Below are 17,270 nucleotides of genomic sequence, written 5' to 3'. Positions count from 1 at the left end.
TTCCCATAGCCATTCCCATAGCCATACCCATACAAACCCGAAGCTCTCTCACACGACGCTTCCTTCTGAAGCTTTGGAAGCTCGCAATCAGTAGTCTCGTCGGGATAGACCTGTTCGGTCGGCACTTCGAAGCGAGCATAAGGGTCGGGTTGTGCTTGCCGTTCTCATTGGCAAATTGTGGCTTCGGAATGACTTGTCTGGATTGGTTGCTTCCTGAGAACGAGTGCGATTGTAATTGGTTGGTTGCGAATTCGTGTGCTCTGACGACGCCCAGTGCGGGGTTAGCATTGGGAACATATATCGCAAAGCATCTTGAGCCTAGACGGCTGATTGACGAGCTCCTGCAAGACGGTCGAGAAGCTGCAAGAGGGAGCAAGTCCACAGGAATGGAGTCAAGGCTCTGTCAGTCAGCTTTTCGCTGCGTGAGGCTTGGATCTTGAGATTGCTGAGCACTTACAGCTCCAACACCTGGTAGGGAGAGCACGTTGCCGATGACAGGAAGCTGCCGCAAAAAGCTAAGAATCACTGGGAAGAAGTCGCTGTGAACGCCAAACGTGCAAGTGTGAGAAAGGGATGTGATCTCTGTCAGATCTGTTCGCCCATAGGCCATGCTCGAGGCATAGGAGCTGCAATGTACATACCCAAAGAGATTGAGGAACCCGAATGCTTCGACTGCCATTCCAACAACAGCCCATTTGCAAAAGACGAGCAAGATGCCGGCAAAGAAGCAGATGGTGCCACGGATCTTTTGTTTCCTTGCGAAGAAGTAGAAGGTCTTCTGAGGCCCAATCAACAAAGCAATACCAGCTGTGAAAAGCACATTGCCGAGGGCAAGGAGGGCGGCATCGAAGAACAGGACGATGCCGACAAAGATGAAGAATGTGCCGAACGAGACCAATCCTGCGCCAATCTCTGTTTTCGGGTGTTCGAGATGCGCAAGGAGTGGATAGTCAGCATCTCGATTGAATTGTGTTTGGCTGGATCTGCCGATGATGCTGCCGCTTACTTTGCTGATCTGTGAGCCACATCCTGTTGGTATGAGAGGGTTCGAGTATGCTTGGTGGTGGCTAAGAGAGGTGTTGCTGGCGGCGGTGTTTCAGTTGCCGCCGATTCTCAGCAATTCCTCGGCGACACCCTCTGCCCGACTTCCGAGATCTCTCCGCCCGATTTCCGAGATCTTTGCCCGATTTCCGAGATCTTTGCCCGATTTCCGAGATCTTTGCCCGACTTCCGAGATCTCTGCTAACTTCTTACTTGATCAAGAGAAGCAAACTTCTTCTCACAGCCAGTCGAGCTGCAATGTCTAGGCACGCCTCGAGGTAGATAGACGCAAATGAGAAGTATGGGCAGATGACAATGAGCAGATCTTTTTGACATGTCAAATGGATACAAGTACATGAATGAGGTGGCATGCCGCAATCCGCTTGAAAGAGGAGGTAAAAAAACAGGATTGCAGCTGGAAAACAGGCTTGGCTTTGGCTTTAGCGCTGCCTTTTGGCTGGGTGGTTGGTATGCCCCAACTTGGGACTTGGACTGGGTGCAGTCTTGCTCTTTCGCTTGAGTGCAGATACACCATTGGCAACACTGGGTGAGGCGTGATTCGAGGTGGTGCCGCTCTCGGTAGGAGGTCCGCCTTGTGCACTTGCTGGTCGACCTGGCATTTGCAACTGTGTTGGTGCAGGATTCAAGTTGGCGTTGCCGTCTGTCAAGACTGTCTGTGACATGGATCGTCCTGCCTGCATCTCTCGATACTGAGTAGCAAACTTGCGAAGAGAGTCGATAGGACCGATCTTGTCTCGCATGCTAAGATCAATGAGATCTCTCAGCTGGCAAACACTTTCGGTGATCTCCAGGCAGCGCATGGCACGTAGGCTGATCCCGTATTCGTTGACAGGGTATTCGGGCAGGAAGGTCTTTTCCACTGCGACTGTGTAGCCGCTCTGACTCTTGACATGGTCGTCAGCAGAGCCACTACCTTCTTCGGTCTTGACTATCGGATCGCCATTCTCGTCGCGTTTTGTGTCCTCAGACTCGTCCTTGCGAGCACCAGCGCCTTCCCTCTGGGCCTTTTTGGCGTTTGGACCGGCATTGGTGTTGGTATCAGCTGTGCTAAGAATGTTGGCAATCAAGCTGTTGGGGAGCGGATGCTCTACCTTGGACTTCTGGATTGCTACTCGTGGGATCAAGCCCGAGTGTCCATGAACGGTAAAGTCGAGCGACTCAAGACGCAGCTGAACATCCATCTTGCCAGCTTGAGCCGGCTGCGGTGTTGCCCACGGGATGAAGGAGGCACGCAAAAGTCCCGACATGTGTACTTGCCAACCACTTTCAAAGTTGGAAATGTAGTTTGCTTTGGTCACCTGGACGTGGTGTGTGACGTTGGGCGAAGGATGGCTGTTGATGTGTTTGTGAGATGCTGGAGGTGGCGGCAGAGGCTGGACGGGTGGCCAGCCGGTCTGGTACTCTCTTGGATTGTCAAGCTGCAACTGTGATGAGCGAAGGCCAGAGAGGTAGCTGGTGAGCAGGTATCGTGGCAAGACCGAGGTAGGTACCTCGAAACCCTTTTGCTCGCGCGAGTTGGCGTTCCAAAGAATCAGGCGGAAGAGACCGGTGGGGATAAAGAAGTCCTTGACGAAAGCACGCCAATAGTCAATGTCACCACGGTTGTTTCCGGAGCCAAGCGCTTCCGAGTATTGCACAAGTCTGAGCAGGCCAGAGCCGGCAGGAAAGTGAGACTGCAGCTGAGGGTTGGGACCTGGAGCTGCAACAATGCTCTCGCCGCTGGCTGGGGGACCAGATGGCATAACTGGAGTAGCGTTTGGGTTGGACGTGGCCAAATTCGGCGGCAACTGATTTGATGTTGGTGAGGCGGTAGTAGGGCGTGCGATGGCAGCAGCTTGTGGAGGAGCAGCAGCTGGTTGAAGGGATGGTGTTGGAGCAGCTGATGGTGGTCTGGTGTGAGTGGGCGTCGGTGGTCCGTGATTCAAAGGCATTGAAGCCTGTCGATGAGGCATGGGACCATTCACCTGAGGACTCGCAACCGAAGATCCGGCAAGGGGGGGTACAGAACCGGTGGAAGCCGAGTTATGGATCGGATGTGCGGCGTGATTGATCGGGGTGGGGTGAGCTGGACGCTGAGCGAGCGGATGGGACATAGGACTGTTATGCGCTGTGTTGGGCTGTGATTGCGAGTGCTGTTGATGCATTGCAGGCGCCGAAGATGGCTGGGCATGTACATGTGAATGCAGCGTGACCTGTGACGGAGCGCTCATATTGTTCTGCTGCTGTTGTTGTTGTTGTTGTTGTTGTTGTTGCTGTTGCTGCTGCTGTTGCTGCTGCTGCTGCTGCTGCTGCTGCTGCCGAAGCAAGACTTGATGATGCTGTTGTTGGGTATGCGGTGACTGATGTGGATTTGTAGATTGGGGTTGCTGCTGTTGAGCTTGCTGAGCGTGCTGTTGCATTTGAAGCTGCTGCTGTTGACCGTTGATCATGTGGGGCTGACCACCTTGGGCAATCCTTGCCATCTGAGCTTGATGCTGCTGCATGGTAGGGTGATATGCAGACGAGGCTTGAGCATTGACCATGTGAACAGGTTGGGAAGAGGGACCACCGCGGTACACTACGCCTTGCTGTTGTTGGTGGTGCTGCTGAAGCTGTGTCTGTGTCTGTGCCTGTGCCTGTTGCTGTTGATGATGGTGGAGCTGCTGCTGTTGATGGGTCGGAGGGTGGATTTGTTGGTGCTGCATCTGTGGATTTGGTGACTGGGAGGGATGCTGATGTACGGAAGGCTGCTGCATGGCATAGGGACCACCGGGGTGCTGCTGAGGTTGCTGCGCCATGTGAGTTTGCGTGTGGAATGCGTTGTTGGGCATCATGATGGCGGCGGCGGCGTGATGTCAGGAGGGGGTGTGCACGGAGAGAGAAGCGGACAACAAGCAAGGATCGAGAAAAGGATGGAATGAGGAGGAATGTTTTACAGGTTAGGGTGTGCAGGGGCGAGCGCTGAGTATATCCATGCCGCGCAGGAGAGCCAAGGAGGGATGTGTAAGCAAGGAAGGAGGCGATGATAGCTTGCGTGTGATGGCGGCAAACGCGTTGGAATGGTAAGCGGTGTCAAGGGCAGCCGGACTCGACGGAGAGTTTGGTAAGTTTGGATGTTTTGTTTGTATCAGGGAAAGGAGTACATGGTAGAGATGATGAGGGCGAGGAGGATAAGTTAGAAGGCCGAAGGTGTCTGAGCGACAAAGTAAATGCGAGTGTCTCTGCTGGCCTTGTTCTCGCTTCTGATGCTTTCGGATTGCGCTTTTTGGCAGCCCGACACTTGTGACTTTCAAGTTGGCTTCCATACAACGCTGATTCGATGGTGGATCAAGAGCAACAAGAGAGCAAGAGAGAGCAAAAGGCAAGGCTACCAAGCACAGAGCGATAGTGCCAACAATCTCGAACAGAGGCGCAAATCAATCCCAGGCAAATCGGGGGTGACCAAATCGGGGGTGACCAAATCGGGGGTGACCAAATCGGGGTTTGGCCATCTTGCCAAGATTGCGCTTCTCTGGCTTGCCTTGCTCCCTCTGCTCTTGCAAATTGATCTTGCATGTTTGACGACTCAAATCTAACAGAGCCTCATGAATAAAAGAACGCTCACTGTCAAGTGAAATCACATGACCGCATGTTCATGCTCTAACATGACTGCAAACTTCACTTGGCATTGCCACTTGTCAACTCCCACCAACACTCGGCTTTCCCCACCAACACTCCTATCCTACTTGACAATGGCACACCCTCATATGTGTCACTTTCCCCTATGCATGCACACATCAACCAACAGCAGAGACATATATACTTCTGTTATTGCTTTGTACTTAGTTCCTTTGAATGCTAACAATTTTTGCCACTTGCTTGACTGCCCTGACTGTGTTTTCCTCAACAGATTAAGAGTCTGAAGCTCTGCTGTAGGAACACTGCCCTGCCTCGCCACACTGTCCAATCTGTATCCTCACCTGCCTCTGCCACCTGAAGAAAGGGCCCACCTCTGCCAAGCCCAATGACTCAGCATGCCACCATGCACCTGCAATTCAGATGCCAAGAGCAGTGATCTGTCTGATGAACCAAACAAGGAAAGAGCCCCTGCTGCACCACACAGGCAGGTGCTAGTTGGTACAGAGACACCTTCTTGCTATGACTCCAACAATGATGATGATGGCAATGAAACTTACTATGACATTGACACCATCTCTGGACTAAACCCTGAAATGCTTAAAGGCATACTCATCAAACTTACTAAATGCAACAAAGCAAGGAACTCCAATGCATACAAGAAACCCTCATGCTGATCAGATTTTCACCAAAGACTCTCCTGCACCCATGATGCTCTCAAGGAGGCCCCCAAGCTCATGACCAAAAACTGGTATGCTTGGAACCCCCATCTCTGAGGTATCCTGTCCAATTGGCCTGTGGCCATGAAGCACCTCGACAGTACCATTACCCCTGAGCACAAGAAATACAATTGCACCCTTGATGGCAAACTATGCACTATTCTCCAAAGTAGTGCTTTGCTCACTGGAAATGATAACATCAACTATCTATTTGTATGACCTGCCAACTTGGAACCTTGGAAACTGCACAAACTCTACCACAGACTCAAGACAGACCTCATGAAGATGGAGAAGATTGCTGAGTCAACCTTGCTCAACAAAGTTGGGAAAATCTGCATGTTCCAGGCAAATGTCCACAAGCTCATCACCAATATCAACAAACACTGAGCCAAAGCTGAATCAATGGGCCATGCTCTTCCTGATATCCTCAGAGTCAAGACGCTTATCAACCAGGCCAGATATGTCACAGGGTCGGCTGGCCAGCGCAAGAGAGTGCGCCAAAATGATCAGTGGCAGTTATGGTAATGTCGCATAATGGAGCAGTATATGAAGGGTGCGCAGAAGATCAACATATGAAGGGTGTGCCAGATTGATCAGAGCCAAAAACCATCAGGGAACAACAAGATTAATTGGGTTGTCAGCACATATGAATTACAAGATCGATCAAACCCCAGGAATCCAGATCAATCTCATGGGATCAGTTGGGGTTAGTTGGATCAGCATGCCTCAACTAATTGGCCGATATGAACAAGTACTCAGAACTGTGCCAATGTGACCACATGACCAAGGGGTATGGTCATGAGGTTCAACAAGTGACTAAAGGGGTTTCACAAGACAAGTCGAGATGGAACTGTGCCGACGAGACCACATGACCAAGGGGTATGGTCACGAGGTTCAACAAGTGACTAAAGAGGTTTCACAAGATAAAGTCGAGAGGGAGCTGTGTTGAAAGGGGGCATCACACATCAGGCAGAAGGAGAGCATGAAGGCGAGAGGGCAGTGTTGCATAACCCTTACACCATGCAAATGGTAGGAGCACAGTATCGAAGGGATTGGTGCCAGCAGGACAAGACAGTGCCTAACAGGGACAAAGGCCCCTCAAGAGGAGCAGGATAGGTGTCAAGGGAAAACACCAACTGGATGCATAAATACTCTCATTCTACCATAAGCATATGAGTGGATCCACTTCCACTCTTCATACAACATACTTACTTTATACTTTACTTACTCGGTTATGTATCATCACAATAGCAGTGCTCTTGCAACAACTCTCAATGTGTGTGTTGTATCACTGTTAGTTGACAACTGTAGGTGGTGTTCTTCACACTAGCAGTCCAGTTCATTACTGTAGGCAGTGTTTTTCAACACCTGCAGTCCAGTCCCTTGCTGTAGGCAGTGTTGCTCGACACCAGTGGTCCAGTCAGTTATTGTAGGTGGTGATTCACACCAGCAGTCCAGTAACTCCCATCCTCTGTAGGCGATTAGCATATCGCAGTCCAGACAATGTCCAAGAGCATTATCAACAGTACTACAAACACTCATACTGTAGGGGAGGGTGTATCACCCACTCACCAACAAACAACATTCGTGCCATGCAACCTCTGAACAGAGTGTTCAAGGTGGTCAGTCGAGACTTACTAGGCAATGACACTTGGTTACGTTTAGGCAAATCATATCGAGTAGACCTTACTCAATCAACCTCAGTTAGTCTCTGGCGCGCAATCGCTTACAAGATACATCACCTCATATCACCATTGTATCACCACACTCGAAGACACTGGAATGGTGTCAAACTATGAAGTGCTTTGCACTGCACTTTTCAAATGCCAGGATAGCATGATGGCCTGAACAGATCACAGGGCTGGCAACCTCAAGACCACACAGGCAAACCTGGCTGATGGAGAGGTCAAGAACAAGGAGGCCTACCACCAGGGTAAACCTGGACCCAATGGTGTTTGATGTTGCTATCATTGCAATGCAGAGAACCACATCTCCAGGTACTGTCTGAGGAAGACTCAAGGAGAGGCACCTGCCAACACCACCATGCCAAACCAAACCACCACCTAGGATATTTGGTGTGCCATTGCTTCCACTCACTGTGTATCCCTGGATTGACAACCCAGTAACTATATTGTAGATTCAGGGGCAACAGATCATGTCACAAATGATAAATCAAATCTTATTATTTCTTCCCCTTGCACTGGCTTTGTGAAGACCATTAGCAGAACAAAGAGTCACATTGTGGCTGTGGGTCAGGCTATGCTCAATGTGGATGGTCATGAAGTATTACTAGACAATATACTTTATGTTCCAGACTCAAATGCAAACTTGATCTTGGTAAAAGCTCTAACAAACAATGGTGCATGTGTGTTGTTTGACTCCAAATATGTAACATTTGAACTGTTGGCCAACAAAATGGTCATCAGCAAACTCAACCTTCAGACAAGGCATTATGAAATACCACAATCCCAGCATGAGGCTCTGGTGATCAGCCCCAATGAGGGATTGACCAACTTACCTGAGTGCTTTGATAATGAGGCAAAAATGAGCAGATGTGAATTCACTCTGGACTTCATGCATGAACAATGTGACCATCTGGGGCAAAACAAAACATGGCTCATTGAGAAGATAGACAAGGTTAAACTCATGGATGGCAAATGCCAGGATTGTGTTGTCAGCAAGTTGACCAAAGCCCAAATGGGACATGGTAGCAGCACACATGCTAAAGATCTGTTAGAACTAGTGCATGTCAATCTGGCTATGCACTGGTCAATGAAGACTGAGGTCATGTGTTTGTTAGTCACCATTGATGATGCCTCTAGTTTTACATATGTGAAACCACTCCAGGCAAAATCAGATGCTTTGCAAGTCCTGAAAGAATGGATTACATATGCTGAGGTACAGATGGGCCATAAGCTCAAAACCCTCTGCTCAGATAATGGAGGTGAATGGGTCTTGGTGGCAGCCATCCATTGGCAGAATGAAACTGGTTTCTGCTGGCAGAAGACTTTGCCCTACACCAGTGAGCAAAATGGTAGGGCTGAGCATGCAATCAGAACAATCAGAGAGATGATGATCACCATGATGCACACACACTGCTTGCCACAGATGTTCTGGCCTTTTGCTGCTGAGGCTACTGCATTCACAAAGAACCTCCTGCTGAACATCAAAAACCAGATCCTGTATCACATTTTCTACCAAAAAGACCCCCAAAAACCATTTGACATTCTCTGGACCTTTGGTTGCCTTGCTTGGGTAAACATACCCTGGGCAAAACACAAAAAGCTTGATGAACCAGCCAACCCAGCAATCTTTGTCAGATATGACAAAGAACATAAGGGGTGGAAGTTCCTGACCCCAAACCATAACCTGCTGATCTTCTGGTCAAACTTGGCCCATTTTCTGCAAGACAGGTCATGGAATGATCACACCAACACCACCCAGATTCAAGATATGGATGCTTTACATTACAACACTGGAGCTGACATTGAGGATTTCAGTTATGACAACATTGATATGCATGATGAGGACCTACAACAACCCCTCAACAAAGTCTACCACCTGGCACCAGAACAAGATATGGCATTCAAAGGGGAAATCTCACCCCCAAACTGGCCAATGATGCCCTCAGACACCCAGATCCTCCTGGGCTGGCAGATACCACCTGCAAGCATCTGGATGATGAGCCAGATGAGGAACTTGGGTCAACTTCATTGCCCATGCCATCAAACCAGGCATTTGATGGTTCAGCAGAACATGCATACTGATCTGAGATGCCACTGGGCTTGCCACTGCTGCTGAGGGACCTTGCTCCCCATGCCCAAAACTCCACCTTCTCCAAATACTTGTCAATACAAAATGCTCAATACTATCATAACAAGTTTGCTGCCACATGCAAGGTGTACCCTTGGCTGCACCCAACAACACTTGCTGAACTGCTCTGCATTCACCCAAGAGTATTTCCACCTGCAGCAGAGATACATCAGTTCCAAGAGAAACTCTGGTGCAACAGCAAACTAGCAGACATAGGACCAATTCCAGAGTATAATGCAAATGTATATACACTCACAGTCACTAATCTAAAACCATCAGTAAAGGAAGCATTGACTGGGCCTGACCAGATCCATTGGCATGAGACAATCAAAGCAGAGATGGATGGCCTCGAGAGTATGCACATATGGGAGACTGTGGATCAACCAAAGAATATGAACCTTGTTGACTTGAAACTAGTCCTGCAGGTCAAGACTGATGCAAATGGCATTCCATACAAGTTCAAAGCCAGATTCTGTGCATGTGGTTTCTCTCAGAAGGAGGGGATAGACTTTGATGAAATCTTTGCCCCAGTGGTGACAAGGGATGCCATTCAGACCATTCTCACAATTGCAGCAAAGCTTGATTGGGAAATGGATTCTATTGATGTCACTCAAGCATACCTCAATGCCAACCTCCATCACAATGTATATTTGAAACTGCCAGAGGGTGCAGAAGTCCCAGTGGGAAAGGTGTATAAACTACTTAAGAGCTTATATGGACTGAAACAATCCAGCCAGGAATGGCACAAGGAGCTCAACACACATCTACATAGTCTGGGTTTCTTCCCCCTCCTCAACATTCCCTGTGTCTATCTAAAGGGTGTGGGTGCATCCCAAGTGATCATTGCAATATATGTGGATGACATGCTCATTGTATCTCCACAACAGAACCAGATCAACAAGATGAAAAAGGCAATCATTGACAAATGGAAGATCACCAATAATGGACCTGCCACTGAGTTCCTCAAGATCAAGATCATGCAGGATTGAGAGAGGAGGACAATTGATCTAGATCAGCATGCTTACATCAAGGAAATCATAAGAGAGTAGATCCAACTGCATGAGAAGACATGTATGCCAATGGTTCACACCCTGACAAAGGCACCCAACAATGAGGAGACCAATGACAAACTGAAGGCCAGGTACCTGGTCCTGGTGGGAGAACTTTTATGGGTCTCAAACACTGTCCAGCCAGATATCACATACACAGTCAACACCCTGGCCTGCCACATGTCCAAATCCACCAAAGGGACCATGCAAGCAGCTCTGCAGGTGGTGAAATACCTGAATCAAATGCAAGACAAGGTCCTGAGACTTGGCAGCAAAAATGAAGATGAACAACCCATTGCCACCTACATGGACTCAAACTGGGCCTCCAACCCAAATACAAATAGGAAGAGCACATCAGGCTCAATCATAAAGGTCTTTGGCAGCATGGTGACCTGGAGCTCCCATGTTCAGAAATGCCTCTCAGACTCAGCTGTCATGGGCCTGGATGCTCAAGAAGCAGGAGGGTCACAGGTTCATATGGAAGGAGCACAGGTATCGAAGATCTAGTTGAGATCAGTAGAGAGCATGGTTGTAGTGCAGTCTCCATGGAGACCATGGACTCCTATGGACTCACATGCAAAGGAGGGCCAAGCACAGCCATGAGGAGGACCAAGCTCAAGGAGCATGCAGATGGTTACCACTCAGGGGCTTGAGAGACAAGAGCCAAAGGAACTGTCACTGATCAAAGGAGGAGGAGCAGTGTCGAAGGAGTCGACACAGCTCAAGAGGCACAGGGGTGCCAAGCAGGAGAGGCCCCTGAGCAGTACTCGATGAAGAAGGTACTCTCTGGAGAGAGAGCAGGAGCAGCATCGCTGGCGATGCTGAGAAGAGGTATATAACCATGCTTTCTCATCAATAGGTCGAGTGGATCCTCATCCACTCTACTCACCATACAACTAGTCAATACTTTAGAAACACAAGTACTCATTAGTTACAGTCAGCATAGCAGCAATCTATCAAGGTTGCTCCTCATCGTAGTGTGTGTGTTGTATCACCACTACCTGACGTCCGAAGGCGCCCATAGCAGGTTAGCGGTCCGGATATAGATAGAACCGAAGGCAGTAGTCCACTGCGGTCCGGGGATCACTTCAAAGCATCAAGTCAACACACTGGACACTCGTGTTGACACCACCAACCTTATCACCAACACCATCAACCTCATTATCATTGACATCACCAATCTTATCATCAACACCATCAACCTCATTATCATCGACATCACCAATCTCATCACCAACACCATCAACCTCATCATCATCAACACCCACACCAGACCTTGGTGTCATCATAACATTGATATTGATCGTGCCGAGCTACCCCTGAACGGAGTGTCCACAGAGGTCAGCCGAAACCTACGATAGTATATACAACGAACGCCACCTGCTGTCACTGCACAACTTGATAGTCACCGATACCGAGACAATAGCTGTCACACAGTTTAATAGTCACCGAGTATCTCGACAGACCGACCTGGGTTTCAGGCGCGAGACCCCTGACACTAGGATGGAGGCATACAACAAGCTGTTGGCTCTCAGACTCACAAGTGATGCTCCTGGTGCCACCACACGTCATGTAGAGCGGTTCAGAGACTTGGAGGGACAGGTCAACCTAGATGACAACGAGCTAGTGATTGATCTCTTCAGAGGTAGCCTCACTCATAGCATACAGGAGAAGTTCGAGAGGAATCCACCTGGGAAGAGATGGGAGTGGTATCGAGAGGTGGAGGAGATCGATCGACAGAGGATGCTACTACAGCAGTCCTCGGCTAGACACTCACTCCCAAATGCCACGTCACCTCCGCTAAGAACTGGGTCTCGGCCAAATCAAAGTTCGATCCCCATCCGACAACCCACTCAACCTTATCCAGCTCGATCACCATCACAAGCAACTACACAAGCAACTATACAAAACCTAAACCGACCCCTTCCTCATCATCCCACCCAAACCTTGAAGCAAGGAAGCCCTGCTCCATCAGGTATCAACACCTGTCATGTATGCAAAGGTATCGGCCATTGGGCCAGAGACTGCCCCAGCAGGAGGGTAGACCCTCTTAGCTCTCGACCCATGGGACCAAAGGTTATGGTCACCACAGCAGACCCCTTTGAGGAGGCCACCGACTCAGGAGATGGCCACACAGGCAGCACTGAGACAGGTGACCCCAAGGCCATGGACCTCAGCTCATACCAGCAACCCATGGACCCTGATCACGAGGAGGAGCACGATGATGATGACAACGAGGGAAATGTCAGTGGGGTGATGCACTGATGGCATGCATTGCTCTACAAACCTCCTTGCCATCACTCTGTATATATCAAGATTGTCAAGTATGTTTCTCTACCAGTGGAGGCAAAGCAGTACTGGAGCTCTCTGGAATGGTTCAAGACCACCCTGCTCGGATACTAGCTGATACTGGTGCTGGTTTGTCCATAGTCTCAGATTCTTTCATTAGTAAGTACCAAATACCCACAAAACCCATAAAAACAAGATCGATCCATGGTGTCACCAGGCACCAACTCTCCATCAATAGTTCTGCGAGCATGCAGGTATCTATTGGTACACACAATCTGGGTGTGGTCGAAGCTTCAGTGGCCGACACTGCTGACTATGACCTCATCCTGGGGTTCACCAAGCTATGAAGGCTCAAACCCACCATACAATGGGATACGGGCCAGCTGGAGTTCAAGACTCAGGAGCAGGACTGACCCCCAAGGAGACCCCCTGAAGCAGCAAGAGCAGGGGACCTAACCATGAGGAGACCAACCCTTCATGGTAACGAGTTTGTCTCAGCAGAGCGCATACTACGAGCAGCTCTAGAAGATGGACCCATAGGGTTCATGCTGTTGGAGGAGCCACCATCATCACTCCCAGCCTTTGGTTTTGTACCCACAGGTGCAGACAAAGGAGTTGAGATGGAGGTGGAGGTAGACAAGGTGGTGACGGCTGCAGACATACCAAAACCATACCAACACCTGCGAGATGTGTTTGATGAGGTGGAAGCAGACAAGCTGCCCCATCATACCGAGCATGATCTCCACCTCGAGTTGATAGAAGGAGGTAAGCCACCTCAAGGGCCCCTATACCTTAAGGGACCCAAGGAGATGTCCGAGTTAAGGAGGTACTTGGATGAGAACCTCGAGAAGGGGTTCATAAGACCATCGAAGAGCCTGGCACAATCACCAGTGCTCTTCGTACCAAAGAAGGATGGAGGTCTCAGACTCTGTGTGGACTACAGAGGTCTCAATGAGATCACTGTCAAGAACAGGGCACCATTGCCCCTCATCGAGGAGCAGCTGTTCTTACTCAGGAAGGCAAGGATCTATACCAAGCTAGACCTTAGAGCAGCATACAACCTCATCCGGATTGCTAAAGGAGATGAATGGAAGACAGCTTTTGGCACTCAGTTGGGACTCTATGAGTACCTAGTGATGCCCTTTGGCCTAGCCAATGCTCCGGCTCACTTCCAGTCATTCATCAACGACATCTTCCAAGACATCATTGGAGTATATGTGGTGGTATACCTAGATGACTTCCTGATCTTCAGTGACACTGAGGAGGTACATGTGAAGCATGTCACCGAGGTCCTCACTCGCTTAAGAGGCAACAGGCTCTTTGCTAAGCTGTCGAAGTGTGAGTTCCACACCAAGACAGTCGAGTTCCTGGGGTACATCATCAAGCCAACAGGCATAGAGATGGACCCAGAAAAGGTGCGAACTGTCAAGGAGTGGCCAATGCCGGAGTCAATCCATGACATCCAGAGGTTCCTGGGTTTTGCCAACTTCTATCGAAGGTTCATAGCCCACTTTGCTCGCATAGCCAAGCCCTTGACAGCACTGGTAAAGCCTATAGAACGATTCAAGAAGTTCGAGCTACCAGAGGAGGCCCAACAGGCTTTCCACAAGCTCATCCAGGCCTTCACATCAGCAGGAGTGCTTCAGCACTTCGACTACCATCTTCCAACAAGGTTGGAGACTGATGCAAGTGACTTTGCTATAGCAGGAGTACTCAAGCAGGAGCATGAAGGACGATGGCATCCAGTGGCTTTCTACTCTAGGAAGATGTCTTCTGCCGAGAAGAACTATGAGATCCATGACAAGGAGCTCCTAGCTGTGGTCGCCTGCCTCACTCAGTGGCGACACATGCTAGATGGACTACCAAGCCAACTGGTCATCCTCACCGACCATGAAGCCCTCAAGTACTTCAAGTCACAGAGATGCACCACAGGTCAACAGGCTCGATGGGCAATACTACTAGCAGACTTCGACTTCATATTGCAGTATCGACCAGGAGACAAAGGTGGTGAACCCGATGCTCTCACCAGAAGGACAGACATGCAACCAGCTGGTGAAGAGCAAGATCACAATGTGAGGCAACTACTGCCTCCTCGAGTGTTCAGGGAGACAGCAGACCATGACTTGACCCTAGTGGCCCCTATGCTCTCGATGGAGTCCATAGCATCAAAAGGTCTCAGAGACCTGGTCAAGATCTTCCAGCCCTTAGACCAAGAGCTACAGGAGATACATAGGAAGAAGCCCTTCGAGGTCAAGGATGACCTATGGTACAGTGGAGGAAGGTTGGTTATCCCCAAAGTGATCATGCCAGGGAGGACCAACAACTGACACTCAAGGAGTGCCAAAGAGGTAGATGGACAGTCTCTCTCTGTAGAGCATCTGCGATTCATGGTGATGACCCAATGCCATGATGGTATCACTGCTGGACATGTAGGAAGAGATGCTACCATCAAGGCAGCTCAACGACATTACTGGTGGCCAAACATGACAGCTTGGATTGCAGACTATGTAGCAAGTTGTCCTGTATGTGCTAGGTACAAAGCTCCTCATCATTGTCCATATGGTTTGCTACAGCCACTAGCAACACCAGACAGGCCCTGGGGCTCCATATCCCTCGACTTCATCGAAGGACTACCACCATCGAAGAAGTATGACTCCAAGACCTATGACTCTATCTTAGTCATTGTTGACAGGTTAACCAAGTTTGCCATACTAGCTCCAACCCATAAGACAGTCACGGCCAAACAGACTGCAGTGTTGCTATATGGACACATGGTTAGACTCTTCGGATACCCAGATCACATGGTCTCAGACCGAGGCAGGCAGTTCATATCAGGAGCATGGAAGGCATTTGCAGAGCAAATGGGTGTGAAGCACTCACTTAGCATGGCTTACCATCCTCAAACTGATGGTCAGACAGAGAGGGTCAATCAGGTCATAGAGCAATACCTCAGGATGTACTGCAACTATGAACAGGATGACTGGGCCAACCTGCTGGACACTGCAGCCTTTGTATACAACAACACAGTCCACAACAGCATTGGTGTCTCACCATTCTTTGCATGCTATGGATGGAACCCCAAAGCTCATCCTGACATCCCTCAATGACTGGGAGTCAATGACCCAGGTCGCTTCAAGTACCTCATGGATGGAAAGGAGCATTGCAAGTACCTCCAGGAGCAGATCAGAGAGGCACAACGTAGATCAGTAGACCAGTATAACAGGAAGCACAAGGACATCGAGTTTAAGGTGGGTGATATGGTCTATATCAACCGTTGAAACTGGAAGACAAGGAGACCCACACCCAAGTTAGATACCCGGTTTGCAGGACCCTACCCAGTTCAGGAACAGGTAGGATGCCAAGCTTATTGAATCACATTGCCAGCAAACCTTAGGGTGCATGATGTGTTCCATGTCTCCATGCTTGAGCCAGCAAGAACAAGTTCTCTTCCTCAACATGCTGAACAGCCAACCATACCATCACTTCCAGATGAGGACCTCGACTTCGAAGTCGAAGCACTCATCGACAAGCGTTCACACAATGGGACTACAGAGTACAAAGTGTTGTGGAGAGGATACTCAGAAGAAGCTGCTTCATGGGAACCAGTAGAGAACCTCAACTGTCCTGACCTCATCCAGGAGTATGAGGTGTCGGAGGGGGGATGAGTGAGTAGACAAAGTAGAGAAAGGAGGAGAGAACAGGGGGAGTAGAGAGAGGAAGAGGAAGGAGGATGATGTTGAGAAAAGGAGGAAGGATGATGTTGGCGATGTTGTCGAGGAGGAGGAGGAGGAGTCAGCATGGACCAGACCAGAGCATGCCTCGACGGAGCTCGGCTCTTAAGAGGGGGGTAGTGTCATGGGCCTGGATGCTCAAGAAGCAGGAGGGTCACGGGTTCATATGGAAGGAGCACAGGTATCGAAGATCTAGTCGAGATCAGTAGAGAGCGTAGTGCAGTCTCCATGGAGACCATGGACTCCTATGGACTCACATGCAAAGGAGGGCCAAGCACAGCCACGAGGAGGACCAAGCTCAAGGAGCAGGCACAGCCACGAAGAGGACCAAGCTCAAGGAGCATGCAGATGGTTACCACTCAGGGGCTTGAGAGACAAGAGCCAAAGGAACGGTCACTGATCAAAGGAGGAGGAGCAGTGTCGAAGGAGTCGACACCAGGTCATGAGGAGGAGGAGCAGTGTCGAAGGGTTGACATCAGGTCATGAGGAGGAGGAGCAGTGTCGAAGGAGTCGACACAGCTCAAGAGGCACAGGGGTGCCAAGCAGGAGAGGCCCCTGAGCAGTACTCGATGAAGAAGGTACTCTCTGAGAGAGAGCAGGAGCAGCATCGCTGGCGATGCTGAGAAGAGGTATATAACCATGCTTTCTCATCATCAATAGGTCGAGTGGATCCTCATCCACTCTACTCACCATACAACTAGTCAATACTTAGAAACACAAGTACTCATTAGTTACAGTCAGCATAGCAGCAATCTATCAAGGTTGCTCCTCATCGTAGTGTGTGTGTTGTATCACCACTACCTGACGTCCGAAGGCACCCATAGCAGGTTAGCGGTCCGGATATAGATAGAACCGAAGGCAGTAGTCCACTGCGGTCCGGGGATCACTTCAAGCATCAAGTCAACACACTGGACACTCATGTTGATGCCACCAACCTTATCACCAACACCATCAACCTCCTTATCATCAACACTCACCAACCTTATCACCAACGACATCAACCTCATCATCAT

At 49.6% G+C, this 17,270-nt stretch overlaps 3 protein-coding genes across 3 annotated transcripts; 1 reads left to right on the top strand and 2 right to left on the bottom strand.

The window, feature by feature from the left end:
• Positions 1 to 318: 318 nt before the first annotated feature.
• UHO2_06690 (putative GOT1 - Membrane protein required for ER to Golgi transport) lies at positions 319 to 1,028 on the bottom strand (the record flags this gene model as incomplete). The annotated part of the gene is made up of 4 exons (XM_041558859.1): positions 319 to 360; positions 458 to 539; positions 642 to 912; positions 1,007 to 1,028. 4 exons carry the CDS (start codon positions 1,026 to 1,028, stop codon positions 319 to 321), a joined length of 417 nt encoding a protein of 138 aa, XP_041414793.1.
• Positions 1,029 to 1,481: 453 nt separating this feature from the next.
• Positions 1,482 to 3,875, bottom strand: UHO2_06689 (uncharacterized protein; the record flags this gene model as incomplete). The annotated part of the gene is made up of 1 exon (XM_041558858.1): positions 1,482 to 3,875. One exon carries the CDS (start codon positions 3,873 to 3,875, stop codon positions 1,482 to 1,484), a length of 2,394 nt encoding a protein of 797 aa, XP_041414792.1.
• Positions 3,876 to 12,984: 9,109 nt separating this feature from the next.
• On the top strand, positions 12,985 to 14,853 carry UHO2_06688 (uncharacterized protein; the record flags this gene model as incomplete). Its single annotated transcript, XM_041558857.1, has 1 exon — positions 12,985 to 14,853. The coding sequence occupies one exon, from the start codon at positions 12,985 to 12,987 to the stop codon at positions 14,851 to 14,853; it is 1,869 nt and encodes a 622-aa protein (XP_041414791.1).
• Between the last annotated feature and the right edge of the window lie 2,417 nt (positions 14,854 to 17,270).

The sequence above is a fragment of the Ustilago hordei genome (genome assembly GCF_900519145.1).
Source record: "Ustilago hordei strain Uho2 genome assembly, contig: UHO2_contig_20, whole genome shotgun sequence".
Lineage (NCBI taxonomy): Eukaryota > Fungi > Basidiomycota > Ustilaginomycetes > Ustilaginales > Ustilaginaceae > Ustilago > Ustilago hordei.
Note: the sequence above shows the minus strand (reverse complement) of the source record. Positions and strands in the feature narration are given on the sequence as shown.